Source organism: Thunnus albacares, chromosome 23 (genome assembly GCF_914725855.1).
Source record: "Thunnus albacares chromosome 23, fThuAlb1.1, whole genome shotgun sequence".
NCBI classification, from domain to species: domain Eukaryota; kingdom Metazoa; phylum Chordata; class Actinopteri; order Scombriformes; family Scombridae; genus Thunnus; species Thunnus albacares.
The window spans coordinates 2,691,952-2,714,139 of record NC_058128.1 but is presented as its reverse complement, the minus strand read 5'-3'; the positions used below and the strand labels follow the sequence as shown (position 1 = coordinate 2,714,139).

Below are 22,188 nucleotides of genomic sequence, written 5' to 3'. Positions count from 1 at the left end.
CTAGGAACATTTTAGTTACAAATACTTGATTTCCTGCATTCTGGTGAATTTTAGTGCATGTGAATAACAAACTAATGAGCCAACATCTGCTTAGTATAATGTACTGTTATGAACCTCAAATAAAACCAAAGGTGCACATCAATAAGGAGGGAGACAACACAAGGACTAACTTTTGACCAATAGTTATTAAATAATAAATAACTAAATAAATAACTAATATACTAACAAAATAGAAAATGTCTTGTACCTGCAGGTTGCTCTGAAGTAGGGGGCTTCTGTACTACTGTGGCATCAGTGCTACTCTCTCCACCTTCAAAAAGAAAAAAGCAAAAGCACAACACACCAGATCTTTTAATGTACCAATATAATACAGTTAACAACTCTCTCCATCTATTCAAAGAACAGAGCAAGAGCACAATACCCTCCTCAGTTTACTGATATACACTAACAGTTACCCATCGAAGGTTAAAATAGCCCTTTAACCAACACAAACATTAAATAACACAGATCTTTAACTTTCAACAAATTACAGTAGCTTGAATAGTGACAGAGGACGTTGTGCTGTCTCAATAATTTTCAATTATGAGCTCAAAGTATGAACTCACTGACTGAGATTTTCACCAAAATGCATTAATTTTCAAATATTCACCACATTAACTAGACTAGATATGCCAATTATGCCATCAATGTATTTGAGGAAGTTAAGGGAACAAACACTTTTATTATTGATTATCCAGTTTCTTGGCAGCTTTAACATTGTCAGGAGACAATGATGACGCATCGCTAACATTAGCTATGTTAGCTAGGTAGCTAACGTTAGCTAGCTAGCTCGTTTATTTACTGACTTACATGGTGGCATTTAGCTGCATCTCCTGCAAGCACCTTTCTTTTTTCTCTTTCCCTCTCTGCTCCACCCTTCCTCTTTTTCCACCGTTCATCTTGCTGCTCAGTCATTTATCCTCTAAATGTAATTACTGCCAAATAAAACCTCTCTCTCTCCCTCTCTCTCTCTCTCTCTCTATCTCAAAAAAAAAAAAAAAACAAAGATCTGTGGGCTGCGGCAGGCCGTTTAGCAGGCCAGGCCACCGGGAAGAGTCCCGCTGCCAGTCCGGGCCTGCCATGACCCTCTTCTGGAGCAAGCCCTGAGAGGGACCTGGAGGCCACACCAGCACCGATCTGACCCAGTCAAACTTTACCCAAAAAAGCAACATGGGGTTGCTGCCATGCTGGCTCTCTGGGGTTTGTTGCATTGCCAGTCAGATGGTGGATGAAGGTAAAGGTCTTGGTGTTCAGACCCCAGACCACCTTCATATTCACTTGAATGAGAAAGTGTGTCCAAACTTTTGACTGGTACTGCAGGTCTGCTGGTCTCATTGAACCATGACGTTTGCAAGTACTGGCTTGGTTTCTAAACGTCCGGTGACACGGTTCCACCAGCAACACGGACACACAAACAAGTGATGTATGTTTTTTTAAGTGATGTACTTATTTTGAGGATCTCAGAATTCAAAGAATTTATTGATTTTTAGTTTTTATCCTGAGAACTTTTGATCACAGTATGTTGAATTATTTGGTGCTGTACAGCAGCAGCTGTGTGTGTCCAAGGCAAATTTCCCTCTGAGACAATAAAGACTTATCTTATCTTATTTGTAAAATAAGATGAAGCCAAGTATGAAGTGGTTGAGATAAGTTCTAGAAGCTGTAAAAAGTTCTTTATCTCATTATCTCTTCTGGGTTCCCAGTGAGAAAGTTCAAGTATCTTGGGCTCTTGCTTCCCAGTAAGGGTAAGATGGAGAGTGAGACTAACAGATAACTGGTTGCAGCAGCAACAAGAATGCGGCAGGTAAAAACAGGAACACAGTTGTTGTGTTTTCATGTTGTGAGCCAGTTAACCAAATTTATTTTAGCTTGTGAGACATTTAAGAAACATTCTTTATCCTGCTACTTTTTCTTTTTGATGAAGGTGGTACCATAAAGAATGATAAATCAATCTCTAACATTATTTCTACATATTTTTGTTAACACATTACTATTAATAGAACACTGTAACTCATAACTCATGTAATAATTTATGAAATGCATGTGACACTGACTTACCTTTTGGTCCAGAGCTGGAGTTTTGTGAACGCTGCACCAGATCATTCCTGTTGATCTTTTCTAAAATCTCGTTGGTTACCTGCAGAGCTCCAGGATCCTGATATTTCTGTACCATTAGATCCACTGTGTCCCGCCTTGCTGCTTTCTCCAGCTGAGCCACTGGGATGCCTTTAAAGCCCTCCAGGATGTCATCCTGCTCCAGGAACCACTTGAAATCCTTAAACTCATCTTCTTTTAATTTTGCCAGAATTTTAAAGAGCTCCTCTTTAAGTTTTGCCATTATGGCCCCCTGCTGAAAATAAGAGAAATTTAAATAAATTAAATAAGAAGAACACGTATTCAGTTCTCATCTCATGACACTTTACCAGTATGACTTTTGTACATGTGCATGTTAAATGTAAATCATCTACTGTTTGAACAAACAGGTCACAACTTTGGTTATTTTCATAGTTTCAGTCTTTCACCACTGAAAACTCATGACAATCCACATTATCACCTGAATTCCAGCTGAATACATTTACATCCTCTGTGAGGAGGCAAACAACAAACTTTTTGAAGCCACGTTCCAAGTGTGAAGCTTTTGGTGTCTGTATTTCATATCAGATGAGTATATCTCATTTTTATTGTTGCACTTTCGGTGGGCAGTATCATGTTTTTATGAAGTGCTGCCCTCTGCTGGTATTACAGCACATTTAATGATAAACTTTTATATTTTTACCTCACATACCTCTACAGGAGTTCATGAATGTTCAGCTGATAACGTTGGATGCTGAGAGGAGCTGTTTGTCCTGCGAAAACCTGAAGGGAAAATAATAATGATGAGATACTACACTTCACCATTTTCATTCCTGGTGCTTAAACTGGGAGGTCAGAGGTCAGCTGCTGATCATGAGCCAACAAGCATACAGTGTCTTTCTCAAGGACAATTCAGGAGGAAAGATGCTTGTCAACATTATGATTTGAGGAACCACTGAACCTCTTGTATCATCTACTAGTGCTGCTACAGTTGTTGGTGATAAACACTCATCCTGTTTCCTCTGGTTGAGCTAGATGCCAACCAGAGGAATGCATTCCTCTTACTGCCTTTCTTGGAATGATCTTCCATTATACAATATTTTTAAATGTTGTATACTTTTTACAGTTTTATGTGCCCTTGCTCACAGTATCCAATCTCATCACTATGACCTCCTCAGATACAGAATCTGTAATATACCTCGTGTCATGAATGCATAACCAAAAGAGGACTCCAGCACAGATGAGGAGCTGATACATAAACGTGTAGCTGGTCTTATGGAGATAATTTGGACTACTTTGTACAATGTTTTCATCTATATAAATGCACATTTTTTAAAATGATTGTATAATCAAATTTAAAGGTAAAATCTTAATCTGCAAAGTCAGTAGTTACTCCAGCTGTCAGATACATTTAGTGCAGCAGAGAGAACAATATTCACCTCAAGTACAGTAAAGTAACCATAACTATTGAGTAAATCACCTCCAGTTTAATACGTACACAAAGTTTTCATTCACACACAAAGATAGAAAAGTTTCTTCTCAACTCAATGAAACATATAAACCATCTCCTTTATCATCATGGCACCTCGCAGATAACTGAATCTGAACTGCAACATTTCCAAAAACATGTGTTTTGCACTCTTAAGCTCTTCTTTCCCTGCTCACTCGGACAGCTGAGTTTAAATTACTGTCTGTCCAGAATGAAGATAAAAAGAAATGTCTGCAAACATTTTGAAAATTATTTCTCAGACATGAAATAAACAATCATGTCAGATGTGAACATTTTCAAAAACAGAGCTGAACTTCCTCTTTGTATTCCTGTTATCTTACATCAGTGCAGCAGCTCTCTTGTGTTGACGATGTCAAAAGAAGATGTTATTATTCACTCAGTGGGACGACCTGCTTCAGTTAGAACTTCACCCATCATTATTCAACTCTGATTCTTCTACTTCATCAGTCCCTGTTACAGCAGGACGCCCCGATGCTAAACTCTGCTAATCAGCCCTGTGTGTGCGCAGGCTGCTGTTTCCTCATAACGTCACTGACAAATGATGATAGTGAATGTTACGTACACAGTCTGACTAGTCTGATGGCAGTTCCAGAGAAATCAGAGTTCACTATGTCTACCATGGTTTGACATTTACTGTAAATCCATCATCTACAGTGAAGTAAGAAGCAATGTTCCAGTCCTGACTGATGATGCTGATCGGAAGTTATTTCTCTTTGACACCAGAGAAGATCCATAAACTCAGCAGGTTCAGTCTGTGAGTTTGATGATTGTATGAAGAGTTTTCAGAACTCAACACCTTTTGGAGCATTTTCTGTTGTGCAAATAAGAAACAGTTTAGGTGTTTAAATGCCAAATAACAAAACAACAAACTTTGTTTGAAGAGTCTGATGCATGCATGTAGTTTGACTGTATTATTTACAGACATTTTCCTGATTAATAACTTCACCTGCTAAATTAGGAGCTGCTTGCTTTCTCTAAAAGCAGTTTGAATTATCCAGCTAATAGAGTTGTGAAGTAAGAGGAGCTATTTTGGGCGCCCCTGGTTCCTGGAGTAAAAATCTCATTTATTTTTCTCATAGACAATGTTACATGACTCATAGTTTGAGCACTTCTATGGCTATGAAACTCTCCTGGTTAAGTCATCAGTACAAAAGATGAACAACTGCATTAGAAAATATCCGGTTTACATGTTGCTCAGTGCAACGGTGCAAAATACAATAAACATTATAATGTGTATTTACAGTGTTAATCATTGTCTGTAATAACTGTCATAGTTAAATGAAACATGTTAAAAGGACAATTATTGAGCTTTTTGAGTTTAATTAAACTGAATGAATTATTTTTCATTGGGACATGAATTTCCATGCCACATTAAAATCAAACCACAACAGAAACAAAGTGAGGAGGTTTAAAGTGTTTCAGTATTGTCCAGCAGAGAGCAGCACAGACCTGCCAACACTAAAAACAGCACTGTCATTAGTTTTCATGAAGAGGTGCAGGGCAGCTGTTTGAAATGAAAATGGTGATTTGATTTGAAATAAATTAAAGAGAAAAGGCTAAATAATTGTCATTTTACAATTGATTCTTTCAATCGTAAAATAATAGTTCATTGTGACAGGAAATATATAAATTTAGGGAAATATATATAACAATGTGTTCTGTATTTCAATGTAGTTATTTATTTAATTTGCTTTTATTTAGATACTATTTTCATTTAGATATGATTAAAAGCTGTAATAGGAATATTAACTGTAGTGGTCAGTAACAGTAACATTAACAGAACCATAATCGTAATATTATCTGTATTAATATTAACAAACGCAGTAACAGTAATACCAACATTAGCAGTATTAGTAATTTAGACAGTAGCAGTGAAGTAATACTAACAGTAGCAGTAGTAGTATCTGTATCATGAGCATTATGATACAGTAACAATGGTAGTAATGAATGATAGTAATGATGGAATTAATATTAGCAACAGCAGCAATAAGAATATTAACAGCTGCAATAGTAATATTAACTGTAGCGGTCAGTAACAGTAAAATTAACAGAAGCAGTAATACAGAGGTTTTCAAAGTGGGAGGCGGTCCTCCTCAGGGGGGCCCCAAACAGTTTCAGGGGAGGCTCAGTAAATGGAAGTGAAAACATATTACATTAGTTATTACATTAGTTATTAAAAGGAGATCACATAGAACAGCCTAAATGTGTGTGATCTGGTTAAAGAGATAGTTCAGAGGTATGGTGGTTTTGGGGGATTTTACATTTTTTCCCACTTTCCCAGAGTCAGAAACAAATAAATACCTTCAGACAGACCTTTTTATGTATTTGGTTTAGCCTGAAGTATGTCAAACAGCAATATCAGGCTTCTTTGCTCAATTGTTGAAAGTCTATGGCATCAAATAACATAATCATGATCCCATAGGCATCCAGGAACTGAGCACAACTAAGCAAGTAAACTAAGGGGGGTCGATCTGAAAACCCCTGCAGTAATAGAAATATTAGCTGTAATATTAGCATTAACAGTAGCAGTAATATTAATATTAACAGTAGCAGTAATATTAACATTAATAGTAGCAGTAATATTAATATTGTCAGTAGGAGGAGTCTGAGAGGTAAACCAGTAACATTGGGGACACACACACATACACAGTATAATAAACCTGTTACTTTAACTACAACCATGTGTGTTTTCCAGCATCACAAAGATAAACTTTGACTCTGGTTTAAATCCAACAAACAGACTTCAGATAAACATCTGAGTCGTTCTTAACTGTGCCTTCTCTCTATTGTAAACCAAACCAGTGTGTCACGTTACATCACTGTGAGGACGCAGAAACCAGGAAAAGAACAAAGGAAACAACGTTTGAAGACACTGAACACTGATTTCTGACACAGTCTAATCAATTAAACAATTAATCTGAAAAGTGATCAGCTGATAGATCAATAATGACAGTAATCATTATTTACAGCTCTAATATTAACACTCACCCTGCCTCAGACTGTTTTCCTCCTTCTGCTCTGTTGACTTTAAAATGGAGTCTGACTGAATACTTTCACCTTTACTCTGTACCTGTTTGCTCCTCCTTTACTGGAAGTCACCTGTATGTGGTTATGTGAGTGTGTGTGTGTGTGTGTGTGTGTGTGTGTGTGTGTGTGTGTGTGTCTAGAATCACTTATAGCTTAAAGTGCGAGCTGTGAATTTAATTTTAAAGCTTTCTGAGAAGTTTTCTGACTGTTTGCTCACTGTTAGATACAAACACAGACAGACTTCCTCATTGTACTAAAAACAGTTATTTTCCAGTAAACTTGTGTTCTGCATCAACAGATGAAGTCAAACAGATAAATCCACAGAGAGACTAAACTAGACCCTCTGACTGTGAGATAATGATCAGAATACTGAAACACTCAGGCTGCATCAGCTCAATATACATAAACAAAAAGAAAAATCTATTTTAGACATCATTATTTTACTTTACTTTATCAGTAATAATATATATAACGGTCTTAGTTGTAGGTTACTATTGTAATTAATCGAGGTTTCTACCAGCAGTACTAGTACTGACTTTACTGGTACTCCTAGAAGAAGAACTATAGCCAAGATTTTATAAATACTGAAGAGTACATGTCCTTCAGATGTCCCTCAGCATCATCCAATCCTGTAAGAGCATTTTTAAGCCACCACAAAGAAGAAAAAATAACTAAAATGTTTTGGTGCTGTAATGTATGTAGCTGTAATTTCCTACTTATATGTACTTTTAATAATCACTTTGCTGCTACTGCCCACTTATCTGAGGACAGACTTACAGGGACTCCTTTCACAGTTACAGACTGTGTGCATACGGCTAGACCGGAGTTTCAGTTCTCTATTCAACCTTTCCCCGTTGATCATGTTCATGAAGCACTGCAAGCCATGGACATCAGGAAGTCAGTTGGTGAGAATAATTTGGACCCATTTCTTTTAAGACTGTCTGCACCTATTATGCAGGAACACATCACATGTATTTACAACCTTTCTATCTCATCTGGCATAGTTCCCAATGTTTGGAAATCAGCCCACATAGTCCCTATGCACAAAGGTGGAGATAGCAACGGTTATCGTCCAATTTCAAAACTGTCCTGTCTCTCAAAAATCCAACAATCATTAGTGAATAGTCAGCTGAAATCATTCCTCTCAGAATACTCCATCCTAAGTTCTAATCATAGCACCAGGTCAGCTGTCACACTTGTATTAAATGATCTCATCACCAGTTTCGATAACAGGAAATATTGTGCTGCTATATTCATAGACTTAGCAAAAGCATCAGACACAGTCGACCATTCTCTACTTGTAGATAGACTGCTCACCACTGGCTACGATAAGGATGCTCGCAGATGTTTCCAGAATACTTGTGAGGCAGACGTCAGTGTGTGAGGATGGGGGGAGCCCAGTCTAGATTCTTGCCTGTTACTAAGGGCGTACCGCAGGGATCGATTCTGGGCCCTGTCCGGTTCACCATTTATATAAATGACATTGTGTCTTCCATACGTGGCTGCCAAACCCATCGGTACACGGACGATACTATTTTATACTGTATCGCTGGTTCTGTTCAATTAGCCATCTGAGAAACTGCAACATTCCTTCATTAATCTCAAACTGATACTTAATGCAAATAAAACAAAATTTATGTTTTTTTCAAGATCTAAAAACTCAGACTACAGCAATCTGCATATCTCTACTGTCAATGGTTCAAACATCTAAAGGGCATCTGGCTCGACAACTGATTCACATTCAATCACCATATCAAGAACCTTGTTGACTAATTAAAACACAAAAATGACTTTCTATACAGAAATAAATCCACCTTCCCTCCGATCTATAGAAAGAGGACTGTTGAATCAACTATCTTATCAGTCAGATTATAGGGAAGTAATTTACAGAAATGCTGCTGCCTCCACACTTTGGCCTTTAGACTCAGTTTACTACTCAGCCAGGAGATTTATTACCGGTGACGCCTTCAACACTCACCACTGTGTCCTCTATGATAAGGACAGCTGGCCTTCTCTGACTGAGACGCAATAATCACTGGTATCTGTATATCTATAAAACCCTGACTGGAAAACTACCATCATACATCACATCTCTCTTACACTGGAACTCTGGTCCACTTCTAACCTGCTCCAGTGACTGTCTGGCTCTTCAGGTACTTCGTGTCAGGACTGAACTTGGAAAGAAGCTTTTAGTGTTGGTGCAGCAAACTCATGGAAACTCTTACAATGTGACCTAAAACTGAATACTCTCACACCTCTTGGACACTTCAGGATATAATGAATAACTGTTCACTGCCTGTCTGTAATTGTTTTAACTGATTTTGTTGACTATGTATGTTTCCTTGTTTTTTTTTATGTTTGTTTGTTTGTTTGTTTGTTTTTCCATGTGTAAACTTGGCATCATTGTAAATGAAGGTCACCCTCAAAGGTTTTCCGAGAATCTTAAATAAAGTTTGAAATGAAATGAAATGAAATCGATGACTAGACAGCAAACAAAAAGGAAAATATTTCACTACTTTTACAGCTTCTTATTAGTTTACATGACTTTAACTACAACCATGTGTGTTTTCCAGCATCACAAACATAAACTTTGACTCTGGTTTAAATCCAACAAACAGACTTCAGATAAACATCTGAGTCGTTCTTAACTGTGACTTCTCTCTATTTTAAACCAAACCAGTGTGTCACGTTACATCACTGTGAGGACGCAGAAACCAGGAAAAGAACAAAGGAAACAACGTTTGAAGACGTCAACACTGATTTCTGACACAGTCTAATCAATTAAACAATTAATCTGAGAGGTAATCAGCTGATTGATCAATAATATTAACACTCACCCTGCCTCAGACTGTTTTCCTCCTTCTGCTCTGTTGACTTTAAAATGGAGTCTGACTGAATACTTTCACCTTTACTCTCTACCTGTTTGCTCCTCCTTTACTGGACGTCACCTGTATGTGGTTATGTGAGTGTGTGTGTGTGTGTGTGTGTGTGTGTGTGTGTGTGTGAGTGTGAGTGTGAGTGTGTGTGTGTGCGCGTGTGTGTGTGTGTGTGTGTCATCATTTAAAGTCGCTCTGAGTTTTCTAGAATCACTTACAGCTTAAAGAGCAAGTGGTGAATATAATATTAAATATTAAATGTACGTATGAATATTAGGATGTTTGACTTGGTTGTCTTAACTGGATTCAGGGCCGACATTTAATAATTTAAGCAAGTAAGTAAAGTTTATTATAAAGCGACTTTTTAGGTCAGCACGTCACAAAGTGCTTCACAATAAAAGATGAAGAAAATAGAGACACAATATAAGAATAGTAAATAAAATAGAATCAGATAAATAGAACACTACTACTCAAAGGTAAGTCCGAACAGGTCTTGAGCTGCTTTTTAAAGGCGTCCACAGATCTTAAATCCAATGGGAGACAGTTTCAAAGTGCAGTCAAAGACTCAGACTGCTTTAGTTTGGAGTCTGGAGCAAAGAGCAACCAACCAACCCTGATCAGACCTTAAAACCCTGCTGGTAACCCACTGCTGATCAGTGCTGGAGAGGAACTGACTATGGAGTACTATATTTAAATATAGTTTTGAGGTACTTGTACTTTAATTTAGTATTTCCATGTGATGCTACTTTATACTTCCACTCCACTACATTTCTGAGGGAAATATTGTACTTTCTACTCCACTACATTTATTTGACAGCTTTAGTTACTTTTCAGATGAAGATTTGACACAATGGATAATATAACAAGCTTTTAAAATACAACACATTGTCAAAGATGAAACCAGTGGTTTCCAACCTTTTTGGCTTTTGACGTCTTACAAAAAGCAGTGTGTAGTCGGGGTCACATTTAATATATATAATATAATAATATATCAGTCAGAGGGACCAAACCACTACTTTTACTGCAATACTTTAACTACATCAAGCTCATAATACTTATGTACTTTTACTGTAAGAGGATTTTTCATGTAGGACTTTTATTTGTAATGGAGTGTGTTTACATTGCTGTATTGGTACTTTAAAGGATCTGAGTACTCTTCATCGTAGTGATGAAGATTTTACTGATGATGTAATTCTACCTGATCGACACTAGATGTCAATGTTGTGTAGAAAGAAAATCCTTTTATTTACAGACTCAGTGTTCAAAATGTTCCAGGTAACTTTAAAGGACGGGTTGACACTTTTTCACATGTGTCTTAAAACAGCAGTCAGGTGTCCATATGAACAGTGAAAGAGGTTTTCCTTGCTGTAATCATTCCTTCTATTCATACTGGATATTAAAAGATCCTTCAAATGTGCTTTCAATGGAAGTGATGGAGACCAAAATCCACAGTGTGTCCACACAGTCATTTAAAGTTTAAGTTTAGTAAAGTTTATATGAGGCTTCAGCAGTCTGAGTTAGTCATATCAAGTGGATATCTGACACATTTACAGTCTTTTTAACAGAGCTAAAAGAGAGTGAATATTGGTGGACAGAAACACGACTCCAAATGAATGATAATGTTGATCCGTAACTGCTGGATGAGGAAACAATCACCTCACTCATTAAATATGTGGCCTTTGCTGTGTGATGAAGCTCCACTACCTGTTTTATCTGAATCTTGATCTGGTTAATATCAGATTAAAAAGATAAAATTGTAAGAGTTTTTTTTATAGTTTTTATAGATGATAGCTGAGACGTTCTTTATTTCAGGCAGGAAAACGCTGCATACTATATATTATAATAACTAATGCAGGGGACAATTTTCTGCAGAAATATGAACTTAAAGTACCTTTTTTCTGATAAAACTATAACTTTCACTTTCTTTTTTATTTTTATATTTTATCCACAGTTATCCAACAAAACTGCACAGAAAACACAGACCACAACATACAAAGTCTGACAAATAAATGGGTGAGACAAAATTGAACTACACAGATACACATACATACAAATATGCACATACATCCACAAAAAATAATACTTATTATGGTGCTGATTGAAACTCCACAAAATAGGATTAAACAGCTTCCTGGACTTTACAGGGTTTCTGCAGGTTCATCAGATTAAATTTAAGACTTTTAAAGACATTTTTAATATCACAAAAATGCAATTTAATACATGTTTCACTGTCACAGTATTAAAGATATCAATAAAAACCATTAATGATCATAAGGGCTGGAATTATTTACCTGGTGCAATGCGAAATAAATGTCAATTTAAATTCATTTCACATTTTTGTCATCACTTCCTGTCAGTTTATAACAATCATAACTAATGACTCATTAATGATGAGCTGGACGTGGATCAGCAGCAGATGAATTAAATGAGGATCCCGTTTCTTTTATTGTTTTTTCTTTTTGTTTGTTTCTAAAATAAAGAAAATCTCTGAGACACAAAGCTGTGCAGTGTCTGTGTGAGTGTATGAACTTTGGTGGTGGAAGTGGTTGTGATACAAGGGGCACCAGCTAAACTCTTGCCGAGGGCACCAAACTGGTCACAGCCAGCTCTGCATACAGTAAAATATTTATACTCTTCAAAGTATAAATAAATAAATCTGTGCTGTTTGGAGTAGGGAATTACCATTTAAAGACTGATATTTATACAGCATCAACCTGCTTTTGATTTTTGGAAAGTGCCACATTCATGTCAGAAAATTCTCAATCCAAACACCAAACTTGTATGTTTTAATGCCACTTTTAGTATCTGGATACTCTGAACTATACTGCAGAGACTTGCTATGCCATAAAAACTGTCTCTCATATACGTTCAACCCTCAATCATTTGTAGAATCATTTGTTTTTTACTTAATATTTACCTGTGATGTCTGCATCGCATATCTTAGATCCAGTTTTGTTTGCTCCTCCTATTTTTTATTTTATTTTTTATCTTTAAAGATTTATTTGTTAAAAAGTGCATCATATCATTAATTAAAACATTTTTTCTACAACACATTAATCCCAACTTTAACCACAAATAATGAATTATGTAATAATAGAATATATGTTAAAGGCAAAGTGTGTGATCTCAATGTAAAGTTAAAAACAGGATTGAAACCTCCTTTGCACTTGAATCATACATACAGTATAAATCCCCAACGTCACCAACTAGTGGAAATAATCTTCTGGTAAATATTTCTGTAGAAGTTCACACTGTGTGTCGGGAACATGTTTCACCTCATTTGCAAAGTGAGATAATTTGAAAAATTGAGTTCATTTTGACACACCAGCTCTATAATGTTCAAATCATTTGTTATCATGTTGATATGTGAAATATATGTCAAAATATATCATATTTCCCTTTTGTTTAACATGTAAACAATATAAATTATTGTAAAAAATAGTGCAAGACTAATTAGAAGTCATTAATATTTTTTCACCCGTCTGCAATGTAGAAATCAAATCTCATTTTAATGTTGACTCATCTGTGTATATTTGTTTATGTCCAATACAACAGACATTTTCTGTGAAACATATTAAAATGTATTTTCTCTGTAACGGTTTTATTAACTATTAATGTGTTAAGTAAACACATGGGAAACCTTCTCGTTTCTCATCAATTTCTGGAAGTTTTACATTTAACAGAAGTTCAGTCATTTTTGTAGGTGTACAGTGTAATATTAAAATTATTATTGAATTAACTTGATAACTTTATTGGTTGATTTAACAATGAAAATGCATATTAATAAACATGTTGATGTTAGTTAAGAAAATAGCATGCAGCACATCATACTACATTGTCAGCTACTATTTAAAATATGCGACACAGAAACACATCATACAAGACATATAAAGCAATAAATTGGGAAATATTAATGTTAATATAAATTTAGACACTAATAGAAACATGAAGAATAGAAGCACAGACATGAAAAGCACAAATAGTTCATAAGATCCTGAACAATAATCACTGTGACTGAATTAAACATCAACTTGTAACAGTCAATCTAAAATAAACACTCACATGACTACAATGAGTGTTCTAACTTTACAACCCATCAGATCAATATTGTCATCAATCGCCTTTTAATTTCACTCCAGACTGAAAAGCGAGGTGTGCATTTATATTATTAGATTATTTGATATTTAAACGGTAAAACGTTTTCTTACTCCACTTCCTGTTTTGTTAGTTATGCTGCTCTTCTGTCATGTCTTAATCTCTTACCTGGAAACCTATTTATCACAAGTTGACAGTTATTGATCACCTCTTTGCTTTGGGACTTAAGTTGTCTCATTTTATACAACAAAAATAGGTGATCAATCATCTTTCTGTTCTTTCTGTTTATTGAGTTTGAGAGAGAGAAGTTGTTAATGACCAATTTAGGTTAAAAGCAGATGCTGTAAGCTTTTAATGGCCTTTAAATCACAGTGTTATTGTTAGTTACAGATGTGGAAGTTATGTATATAGTGAAGTTATTGGAAGTGATTTGTTGTTAATTGCCATGATTGCACTAAACTATAATGATGTGTGGTGAATGGTGAGGCAGGAGCTGTATGACATGCAGGTGTTACCAGTTAAGGCTCGATGTGCATGTTATCTTTATTAGTAAAGTTAAATACCATATTCTTGTAAAATCTATGGTTAGATCTAATAGTTATTATACATCTCAACTTTTCTTTATGTTGTGCATAGTAGTAATGAAAGATAATTTACTTTATTATATGATTTGATTGATAGCTGTTGAACTACTCTTTGCTACTCGTTATTTTTCATCACTTTGGCTGATAAGTTAAATTAGTGATAATTTCCTCAATAACGTGCATAAGAATATTATTATTTGCAGTTGTTTCACTCGCTATATATTCCTTTTATATGTGTTTCAGAAGCACACACCCTCCTATCCTCATACACCTTTAAATGAGGCAACAATGAAGGTTCAAGTTCAACTGGAAATGACCAAGTTTGTCATTTAACCCCTAAAACTAAGAAACAGTGACTAATCAGACGTCCTGCAGCGATTCCTCTCTTCACATCAGCAGTTAGTAACCTTGAGATAACCTTCAGATAACCTTGAGCAACAACAAATCTGCCAGTCTTGAAGATTGCATGCTGTTATTTGTCAGCAGAGGGAATGCTAACTGTTAGCTTGTGGACGACAGAGTAACATCAGACAGCTTGATGATCCCTGACTGTTCCAGGATCAGCAGCTTGGACAGCGGTTGTGTCTCTTTGCTGCAGAATGTTGTAATGATCCACCTGAGCTGTACAGGAGAGCAGGAGGAGGAGAGAGACTGGAGACTCTCAAACCTTTATCACACATCAACACATTATTTTACACCAAATACCTTTTCAGTTGACTGTAGCTTTGATGTGATTCAGAAGACTCCAGAGATATGAATCAAGCCACCGAGGCTGAAATGTTGCTTAACGGGTTAACTGTTGACAGCATGAAGCAAAGAAACACACTGTATTAAAAACACAACAAGCACAGATCAGAAACACCTGCAGCTTCATCAAATTCCTGCTTTACAAAGAAAAACACACCTGCCAGCTGTTATTTAGCTGCACTGTACATAGACAAAGTCCCAGCCATAAGTATCTGTGCTGTATGTGTCAGAGCAGGACTGACTAACATTTATCAGTTAGACTCAACAACATGAACAGTGACGCTGATCAGAGAGTGAAATCTAACGCTGCATTTTACATGTGAAAGCAGAACTGCTCCAAGTATCAAAAACACCTCACTGATATTCATTATTAACATTACACAGGACAACCTGATATTTATTGATCAGCATTGATCACAGAGACACACTGGTACAACTAAATATTAAAGTGAACACAGACTGAGCTGTCTGACCTTAAACCAGATGATTTGTTCTCACCTTCCTCTGAAGAAAAACATCCACCATTTTATTCAAATCCAAGTCTGATTCATTTTCCAAATGACAGAACTGAGATGTTTTCTTGGTTTTCTTTAGAGACGCACAAATCTCACTTTTTCTCTCCTGATGCTGACTCTCAGTACTCAGAGTATCTGCTGATACTGAGTACCGATCAATACCACTGCTCTCTTTTTCCCCAAATTACAATCTGTAAACCTGATTGGGATCATTTTAATGTGAGAACATGAGGTCAGAGATGCTGTGGCAGTAAAAACTGAGTCAGCAGCTGCTGAGACTGAATGAATGTTGAAAAACCAGCCACAGTTTGTGACCAGTAATAAGAATAAAAACTAAAGTGAAACTATTTCATTCATTCATCATCATTTATCATTAATGACTTATTATTATGGCAGCTTGAATCTGCTGAAAATACAGTCTTTTAAAAGTTGATTCATGAGATTTATCCTGTAACATTTTTCCTTCAGAAGTTAAAAACGATACTGATGTGATGTTTTCTTTCTGTGAATTACAACCTGAAACTGTTTCTCTCTTATTGTGGAGCTGCAGATTCACCCATAAACTCTGGAAAGACATGAAGACCTTCATAGTTCAAAACTTTTCCCTTTTCTTCAAAGATGTTATTTTTAGTTTCTATTTACATGATAAAGACAATGACTCTTATTTAACTTATGAATTTAGATTTTATTATTGCAAAATTCTACATCCACAAAGTAAGTTTAATAAAACAAAACATCCGTTTAGAGCTGCTAGGATTAGTAGATTAATCAAACAGAATGGGGAACTATTCTGATTATTGTTTATAGTTATTTTATGAAAAAATGACAAAATAATGGTTCTAGTTTGTCAGATGTGAATATTTTCAGTATATTTTTTCACTGCTATAATAGTACACTTGTTAACTTTGAGGATCATTTCATTTCAGAAAAAGCTGCTCAGCAATAAAACCATCATTGTTAAGCGTTCAGCTGATTGAGGCAGTGGAGGAGAACAAACACCTCGAGATCTACACTGATAACAAACTGAAGTCAAACTATCACACTGACTTTATTTTGAAGAAAAGACAACAACGGCTTCTTTGATTCTGACTGTTTTATGTTGAGATCTTTTTATACGTTTTTTATTCAGTGTTATGACATTCTGCATCCTCTGTTGCCATGGTAACGCTGATGCTGCGCAGAAGGACTTGCTCAGCACAATAAACGGCGCTGAGCAAGACAGCCTTACCGACATCTACCAAACCCGGAACCTGTCAAAGACTGAAAACCTGCTGCTTCACCCACAACACCCTGTTCAGTGAGCTTCAGCTCCTCCCATCAGGCCCACGTCTTCAGGCCTCCAGCTGCAAAAGTAACAGAGCGAGGAATTCCTTTATCCCATCAGCCATCGCTCTCTATAACACACAGCAGCACATAAAAACTCCTGGTACTCACAGCAGTACTGTAGTCAGTGCTGCACAGTGGAAAGTATGGTGTTGTGTATATTTCTGGGCTGCATTGTGTCTTCTCTCACATTGAATCTTTGTATTCCAGGAGCACTGCTGGACGCTGCTGTGTAGTAGTTTAGTGTATTTTATGAAGGATGTGTGCCATGTGTGGACTATGTCTTGGATTGCTTTTTTCTTCTTAGTGTGTGTTTTTCTTTTATTGTGTTTGTTAAGTTTTGGACAAACACTGCAAACCAATTTCACTCTTAATCTTAATTTTTCTCTATTTTTTGACATTTGATAGATAAAATGATGAATAGAGACATCTCTAACTAGATTTACTCTCCTCTCCCCACATATTTTAAAATGTCTTTTTTCATATATTTATTTCTCCTTGTTGTTTGTGTTCAGTCTGTATGGGTTGCTGTTTTCTTGTATCGTCACATGGTGGCGCTGTTTCCTTGTTTGTATATTGAACTTGATTTCAGCAATAAAGTTATAGAATAAAGAAAACACAGACAATCTAAAGTTAGTAAATTTCCTGGAAAGAACCAAATACTTTAGCAGTAATTTATAGGTCAAATAAAGACAGTGTTCAGTTGGTTCACTTCCAATGAATGAATTCCAGTTGCTAAGCTAGCATAAGCTAAAGTCTTTTAGTCAGTTCACAGCAGGTCAGACAAACATGCAAACATGTTTCATCTGCAGAAAAACACACAATTCAACATATATGAGAATAAAGTTTCCAATAATAAATGATTGATGAATAAATATTAACTCAGGTGGAAATGGAAATCTATAAATAAACCAAATTACACAGACAATTTATTCCCTGGAAACTTTGACAAAATTAATAAGAAATTACAAGAATAATGGAGCTTTAAAATAAAGCATAACCATAAACTCAGATGGCGTCCTGGTGGTCCAGTGGTTAGACAAAAAACATCTAACAGATCCACAGAAACAAAACAAAGAACACAGATTCAATCAAATATGCTTCATTTATACACAAAGACAGAAACAATAACTACAATAAAAATAGATGTTATACATGAAGCTGAAGCTTGACACAGAATAAAAACACTGCAAGTTCATTTATTTCCACAGATGTTTATTAGAATTTGGACTTTGTTTCCCACCACCATCATCCCACCACCCTCCCTTCACAAGTCTGTAAAACTTCTCAAAACCAACGTTACACAATGTTTTACACAAAACTAACAAACATACAGGAAGAAAATAAACCAGTAAAACACACATTAGATTCACATTTTAGATGTACAGCATATAAAACAACAATAATCAGTAGATCAGTGGATAAAATGAGTTTGAAGAAGTGATTTAAAGGAAGATAATGACTTATCAGACTGAGCTCCTCAAACAGGGTGATCCAGAGCCCTGACAGCAAAGACCAGGACCCAAATTTATCTGTGCTGATAATCAGCACTAATTCATTTCCCATCACTCAGTGTCAACTTATAGAAAAACAAGCTGCATTCATGCAAATGGTGGCTTTATTTATTTCATGATTCATTAGTGTTAAACTGCTGATGGCAGAGATATATTTCAAAGAGCTGTAAGGACACATAAGTCAACAGCAGGTTTAGCTGGAGATGAGTTGGACAGTGGAGAAGATACATTTCATGTTTTAATGAAGTTGTGCCCAAAGTCTGTTTGCATCATTATCACTGTGTGCAGTGTTGTACAATACATGCAAGATGCTGCACTAATGCAGAAAACAAGATGTAAAGGATGTGATTGGATAGAGCTGGATCACATGATCTCACCTACAAGTTTAAATTATATAATTATTGTTAAAGCCTCCTGATTGGCTGACCAGTGTTTACTTACAGCCTGATGCAAATGACTTGTTAAATATCGTTATGAGATATAAACTATTCATTTTGACATCATATTTTTGCATCATCATCAACCTTTATTTAAACAGGGAGGGCCATTGAGAGCAAACTCTCTTTGACAAGGACGCCCTGAGTCCAGTACATATAAAAGAACATGAAAGTTACATTAAACATCAGCAACAAATCATATATAAGAACAATAGAAACAATAATAGTACATAAAAAAAACAATAAAAGCTCTTAAAAATGAAAGTATCAACAGATTATACAACAAACAGGCCAAAGACATCAACATAAGGGACAACATCAATTCAAACACACCTGCATTCACACTGCTCTATGTCAGTCAGAAGAGATTTAAATTGATTAAAAGGGATTATTTTGTCTCATTTTACAAGCTTCTGCAGATTGTTTCACTTCGTACTTAAAAGCCAGTTTCACAATCTCAGTACTAACATGATAGTTAAAAAAACATATAAAAGCATATAAAAGCTGGATACCTTTAATATTTACACACAGAGCAACTCTGAAATGTCATCTGGAGCCATGAAGAGCCTTTAAAAGTAATCAATCAAATCTTTCCAATCAATCCTAAAACAAACAGGTAACCAGTGAAGTGATGATAGAAATGGAGTAATATGATCTCTTTTCATGCTTTTAGTTCAAAGTCTGACAGCAGCAGTGTTCTGTGCTGGTTTTATAGATATTATTTGAATATGTTTTAATGGTGAAAACAGGACTGGACCAGCTGCTGATATGATCATCAAAACTTAGACTGGAATCAAAAAATACAAAGTTTTTCACCACAGAACCAAGATATGATTTGACCTGCATGCAGGTTTTCTGGACCAATGATAAATTCTTTCTGAATTGAACTGAATGAAATTTGTGGACATCCAATCTGTCACATCTGTCACATCTGGGCCCGTATTTATCAAGCGTCTCAGAGCAGGAAATCCCTCCTAACTGGCCAAAAATGATCAGAGTGACGCATCTCTGCTTCTACTTTTAGGAGAAAAAGCCTTTTATCAACTTTCCAAACTTGGTAAATGATTCGTATCTCTGCCAATATTTCGGAGCTGCAGGAGATGGAGTTCAGGCAGAGATATTCCCTGAGAGGAGAGATGTTTTGAGAACGCTTGATGACACTGAGCTTATTAAAAGATTGTTTGGACTAAAACAGAATCATTAGTGAGACTGACTTTGTGTGTGATGCAGAGGAGAACACATGATGTTTCTACACAACATCATTTAAATAAATACAGAACGTCCTCACAATGTTACACTTTATGGTAACGGAGAAAATGCAGCTGTGCAACAGTGACGATTCTGTCAGAAGCCACAATGATGGAAGTCATGAATCAAACTTTGATCTGGCTTAATGCACGTCATAAAGATAATGAGCATGACGAGGGTCCTCAGTTACAGCCCACTAAAACTTTGATTACACACAATCATGTCAGCTGCATAATGAAGGATATCTCAACTTCATTACAATAGCTCAAATATTTTATAGGCTTATTTTTTATTGAGGCTCCTACAAATAACAGCAGAGCTACAGCCTGATATTTGAGAGAGGAGGATGCACATGAACAATATATGTTTCTATTGTTACGCTGTATTTACCTTCATGTAGAGAACACAAGTTAACTTGGGGTGTAGTTGAAAGAGGAATTGGACAGTGGAAGAGAAGATGTTCTTCATGGAGAGGGTTTGCAACATGTGTCTGTGCAATATGTGCAAGATGCAGCACTATTACAGGCTGTGAAACCATGTGGCTGAACCAAGATCATTTCACACAGCTGAGTCTAATTACCTGTTATCTTCATTAACATATAGGCTACATTTATCTCTCAGGCTTTCTTTACACTTTGTAAATATCATCTTATAATGAATTTTGGCATCATAGTTTTGTTCCATAACCTTGGTAAGTTACCTGCCTGGTTACCTGCTTATACACATAATATACCAAATTACCACTGTTTCATATTTCCAGCTGAGACTGTGAGAAAACTACAACACGTCATCATTATTTCTACTTTGCTGCTCTGACTGTGGTAAAACAGCCACGTCTCACTCTCTCCCAGGAGTAATCCTTCTCCTGCTGACAGTCACAGTAAATTCTCTTCTGCTTCATTAATTAGTTTTAGTCCTCGTTAACTCTCAGTGTGATTCTGAGACGCTTGATAAATATGGGCCCAGGGTCAGAGTCTGACTTATAACACCTGTTTATTAATCTTTTCTGCATCAAACAGCTCATGTATAACACATCTGTAAAGTGCTGATTCAACAAAATCCAGAGATAACTGTTCAGTTTGTAGTCAGTTAAGAGACTTAAGTGAAGATGACAAAATCCAGATCCAGACTCCGGTCCAGATGGATCATCAGGATCCAGCGGATCCTCTCTCAACACACACTCCTGGATGATCACTCACACTCTGACAGAGATCATCACTCCCAGCTGATGAGAGAAGAAGAAACAACAGAGGTCATAAATCAGTGTTTAGTGAGACTCACTTCATCAGCTGTCAGTCAGTGATGCAGCACATCCAGTATAAAGAGCAGCAGGGACTTCAGTCCTGTTCAGACCAGAAGTGGAACAGCTGTGCAGCGTAGCCTGCTTCCTTTCAGCTCTCATGTTAACATGTTGGAGTGAACACACTGAGCTCCAAGCTCACACACCTGCACAGACTTTTGCTATCAAGTCTGTTTACTCTGCAGATTTCACTCAAGTACACAGAGGAAATAAAGTGCTGAGAGTCATGAACACATCATTACTGCAGAAACAGAGACATTCACTCATCAGTTTACTGATGGATTTACTGTTGATACATGTCAACTGTTAGAAAAGTTGAAAGCTACAGAGTCTCTGTGGGATTGAAGATCTTTCCTGCTGTTAAATCATCACATGACAATCAGTCAGAGCTCTCAGCTAAACAGCTGCTGTGATTCCTGGACTTCAGCAGAGGTTCTGGTCTGTATAAAGACCACATGGTTACTAAACGTAATGATGCTTGTGTGAAATCAGAGCCAGTGATTTGCAGGCTGCAGTCAGACTGATCTTAGAGCTCTGACAAAGATGAACTGATCAATTCTTTAGTGTTTAAATGAGAGAACAAACACTTTCAGATCAGATTTGATGGTAGAACAGTTTGATGATGAGGACCACTGTCTCTATACATCTTGTAAGGCTGTCAGCTGTAATCCAGCTTTATTTCCTGCAGACATGAACACAACAACAACAGTCGTCTTCACATCAACTCAAACACATGATCACAACAAGCTTCTGGCTGATCTGATTGGCTGACTGTTCTCTCTCTCTCTGTCTTTCTGTCCAATCCTGAAGCCTGTCACCATTCTCCTCTCACAGCTTCACTGAGGAAAGCAGCCACTGAGAAGGTTGAAGGTTCACCAGGAAATACTGGATCTTTGCTTT

At 36.5% G+C, this 22,188-nt stretch overlaps 2 protein-coding genes across 4 annotated transcripts in view; both read right to left on the bottom strand.

The window, feature by feature from the left end:
- The window catches only part of LOC122975245 (NACHT, LRR and PYD domains-containing protein 14-like), a 36,268-nt gene extending 26,724 nt beyond the window's left edge, over positions 1-9,544 (bottom strand). Inside the window, exons 1-3 of one of the 2 annotated variants that reach the window (XM_044343590.1) lie at positions 9,487-9,544; positions 2,825-2,895; positions 2,098-2,389 (exon numbers count right to left, since the gene is read on the bottom strand). In XM_044343590.1, the coding sequence (XP_044199525.1) occupies positions 2,098-2,377 (280 nt within the window). In that variant the 5' untranslated portion in view covers positions 2,378-2,389; positions 2,825-2,895; positions 9,487-9,544. The remainder of the gene's footprint in view (positions 1-2,097; positions 2,390-2,824; positions 2,896-9,486) is intronic. The other variant, XM_044343591.1, reaches the window with a different exon arrangement.
- A 10,350-nt stretch (positions 9,545-19,894) lies between these two features.
- Positions 19,895-22,188, bottom strand: part of LOC122975243 (NACHT, LRR and PYD domains-containing protein 14-like) — a 37,585-nt gene continuing 35,291 nt past the window's right edge. For both annotated transcript variants that reach the window (XM_044343584.1, XM_044343583.1), the window contains exon 13: positions 19,895-21,213. In XM_044343584.1, coding sequence (XP_044199519.1) covers positions 21,204-21,213 — 10 coding nt within the window. In that variant the 3' untranslated portion in view covers positions 19,895-21,203. The remainder of the gene's footprint in view (positions 21,214-22,188) is intronic.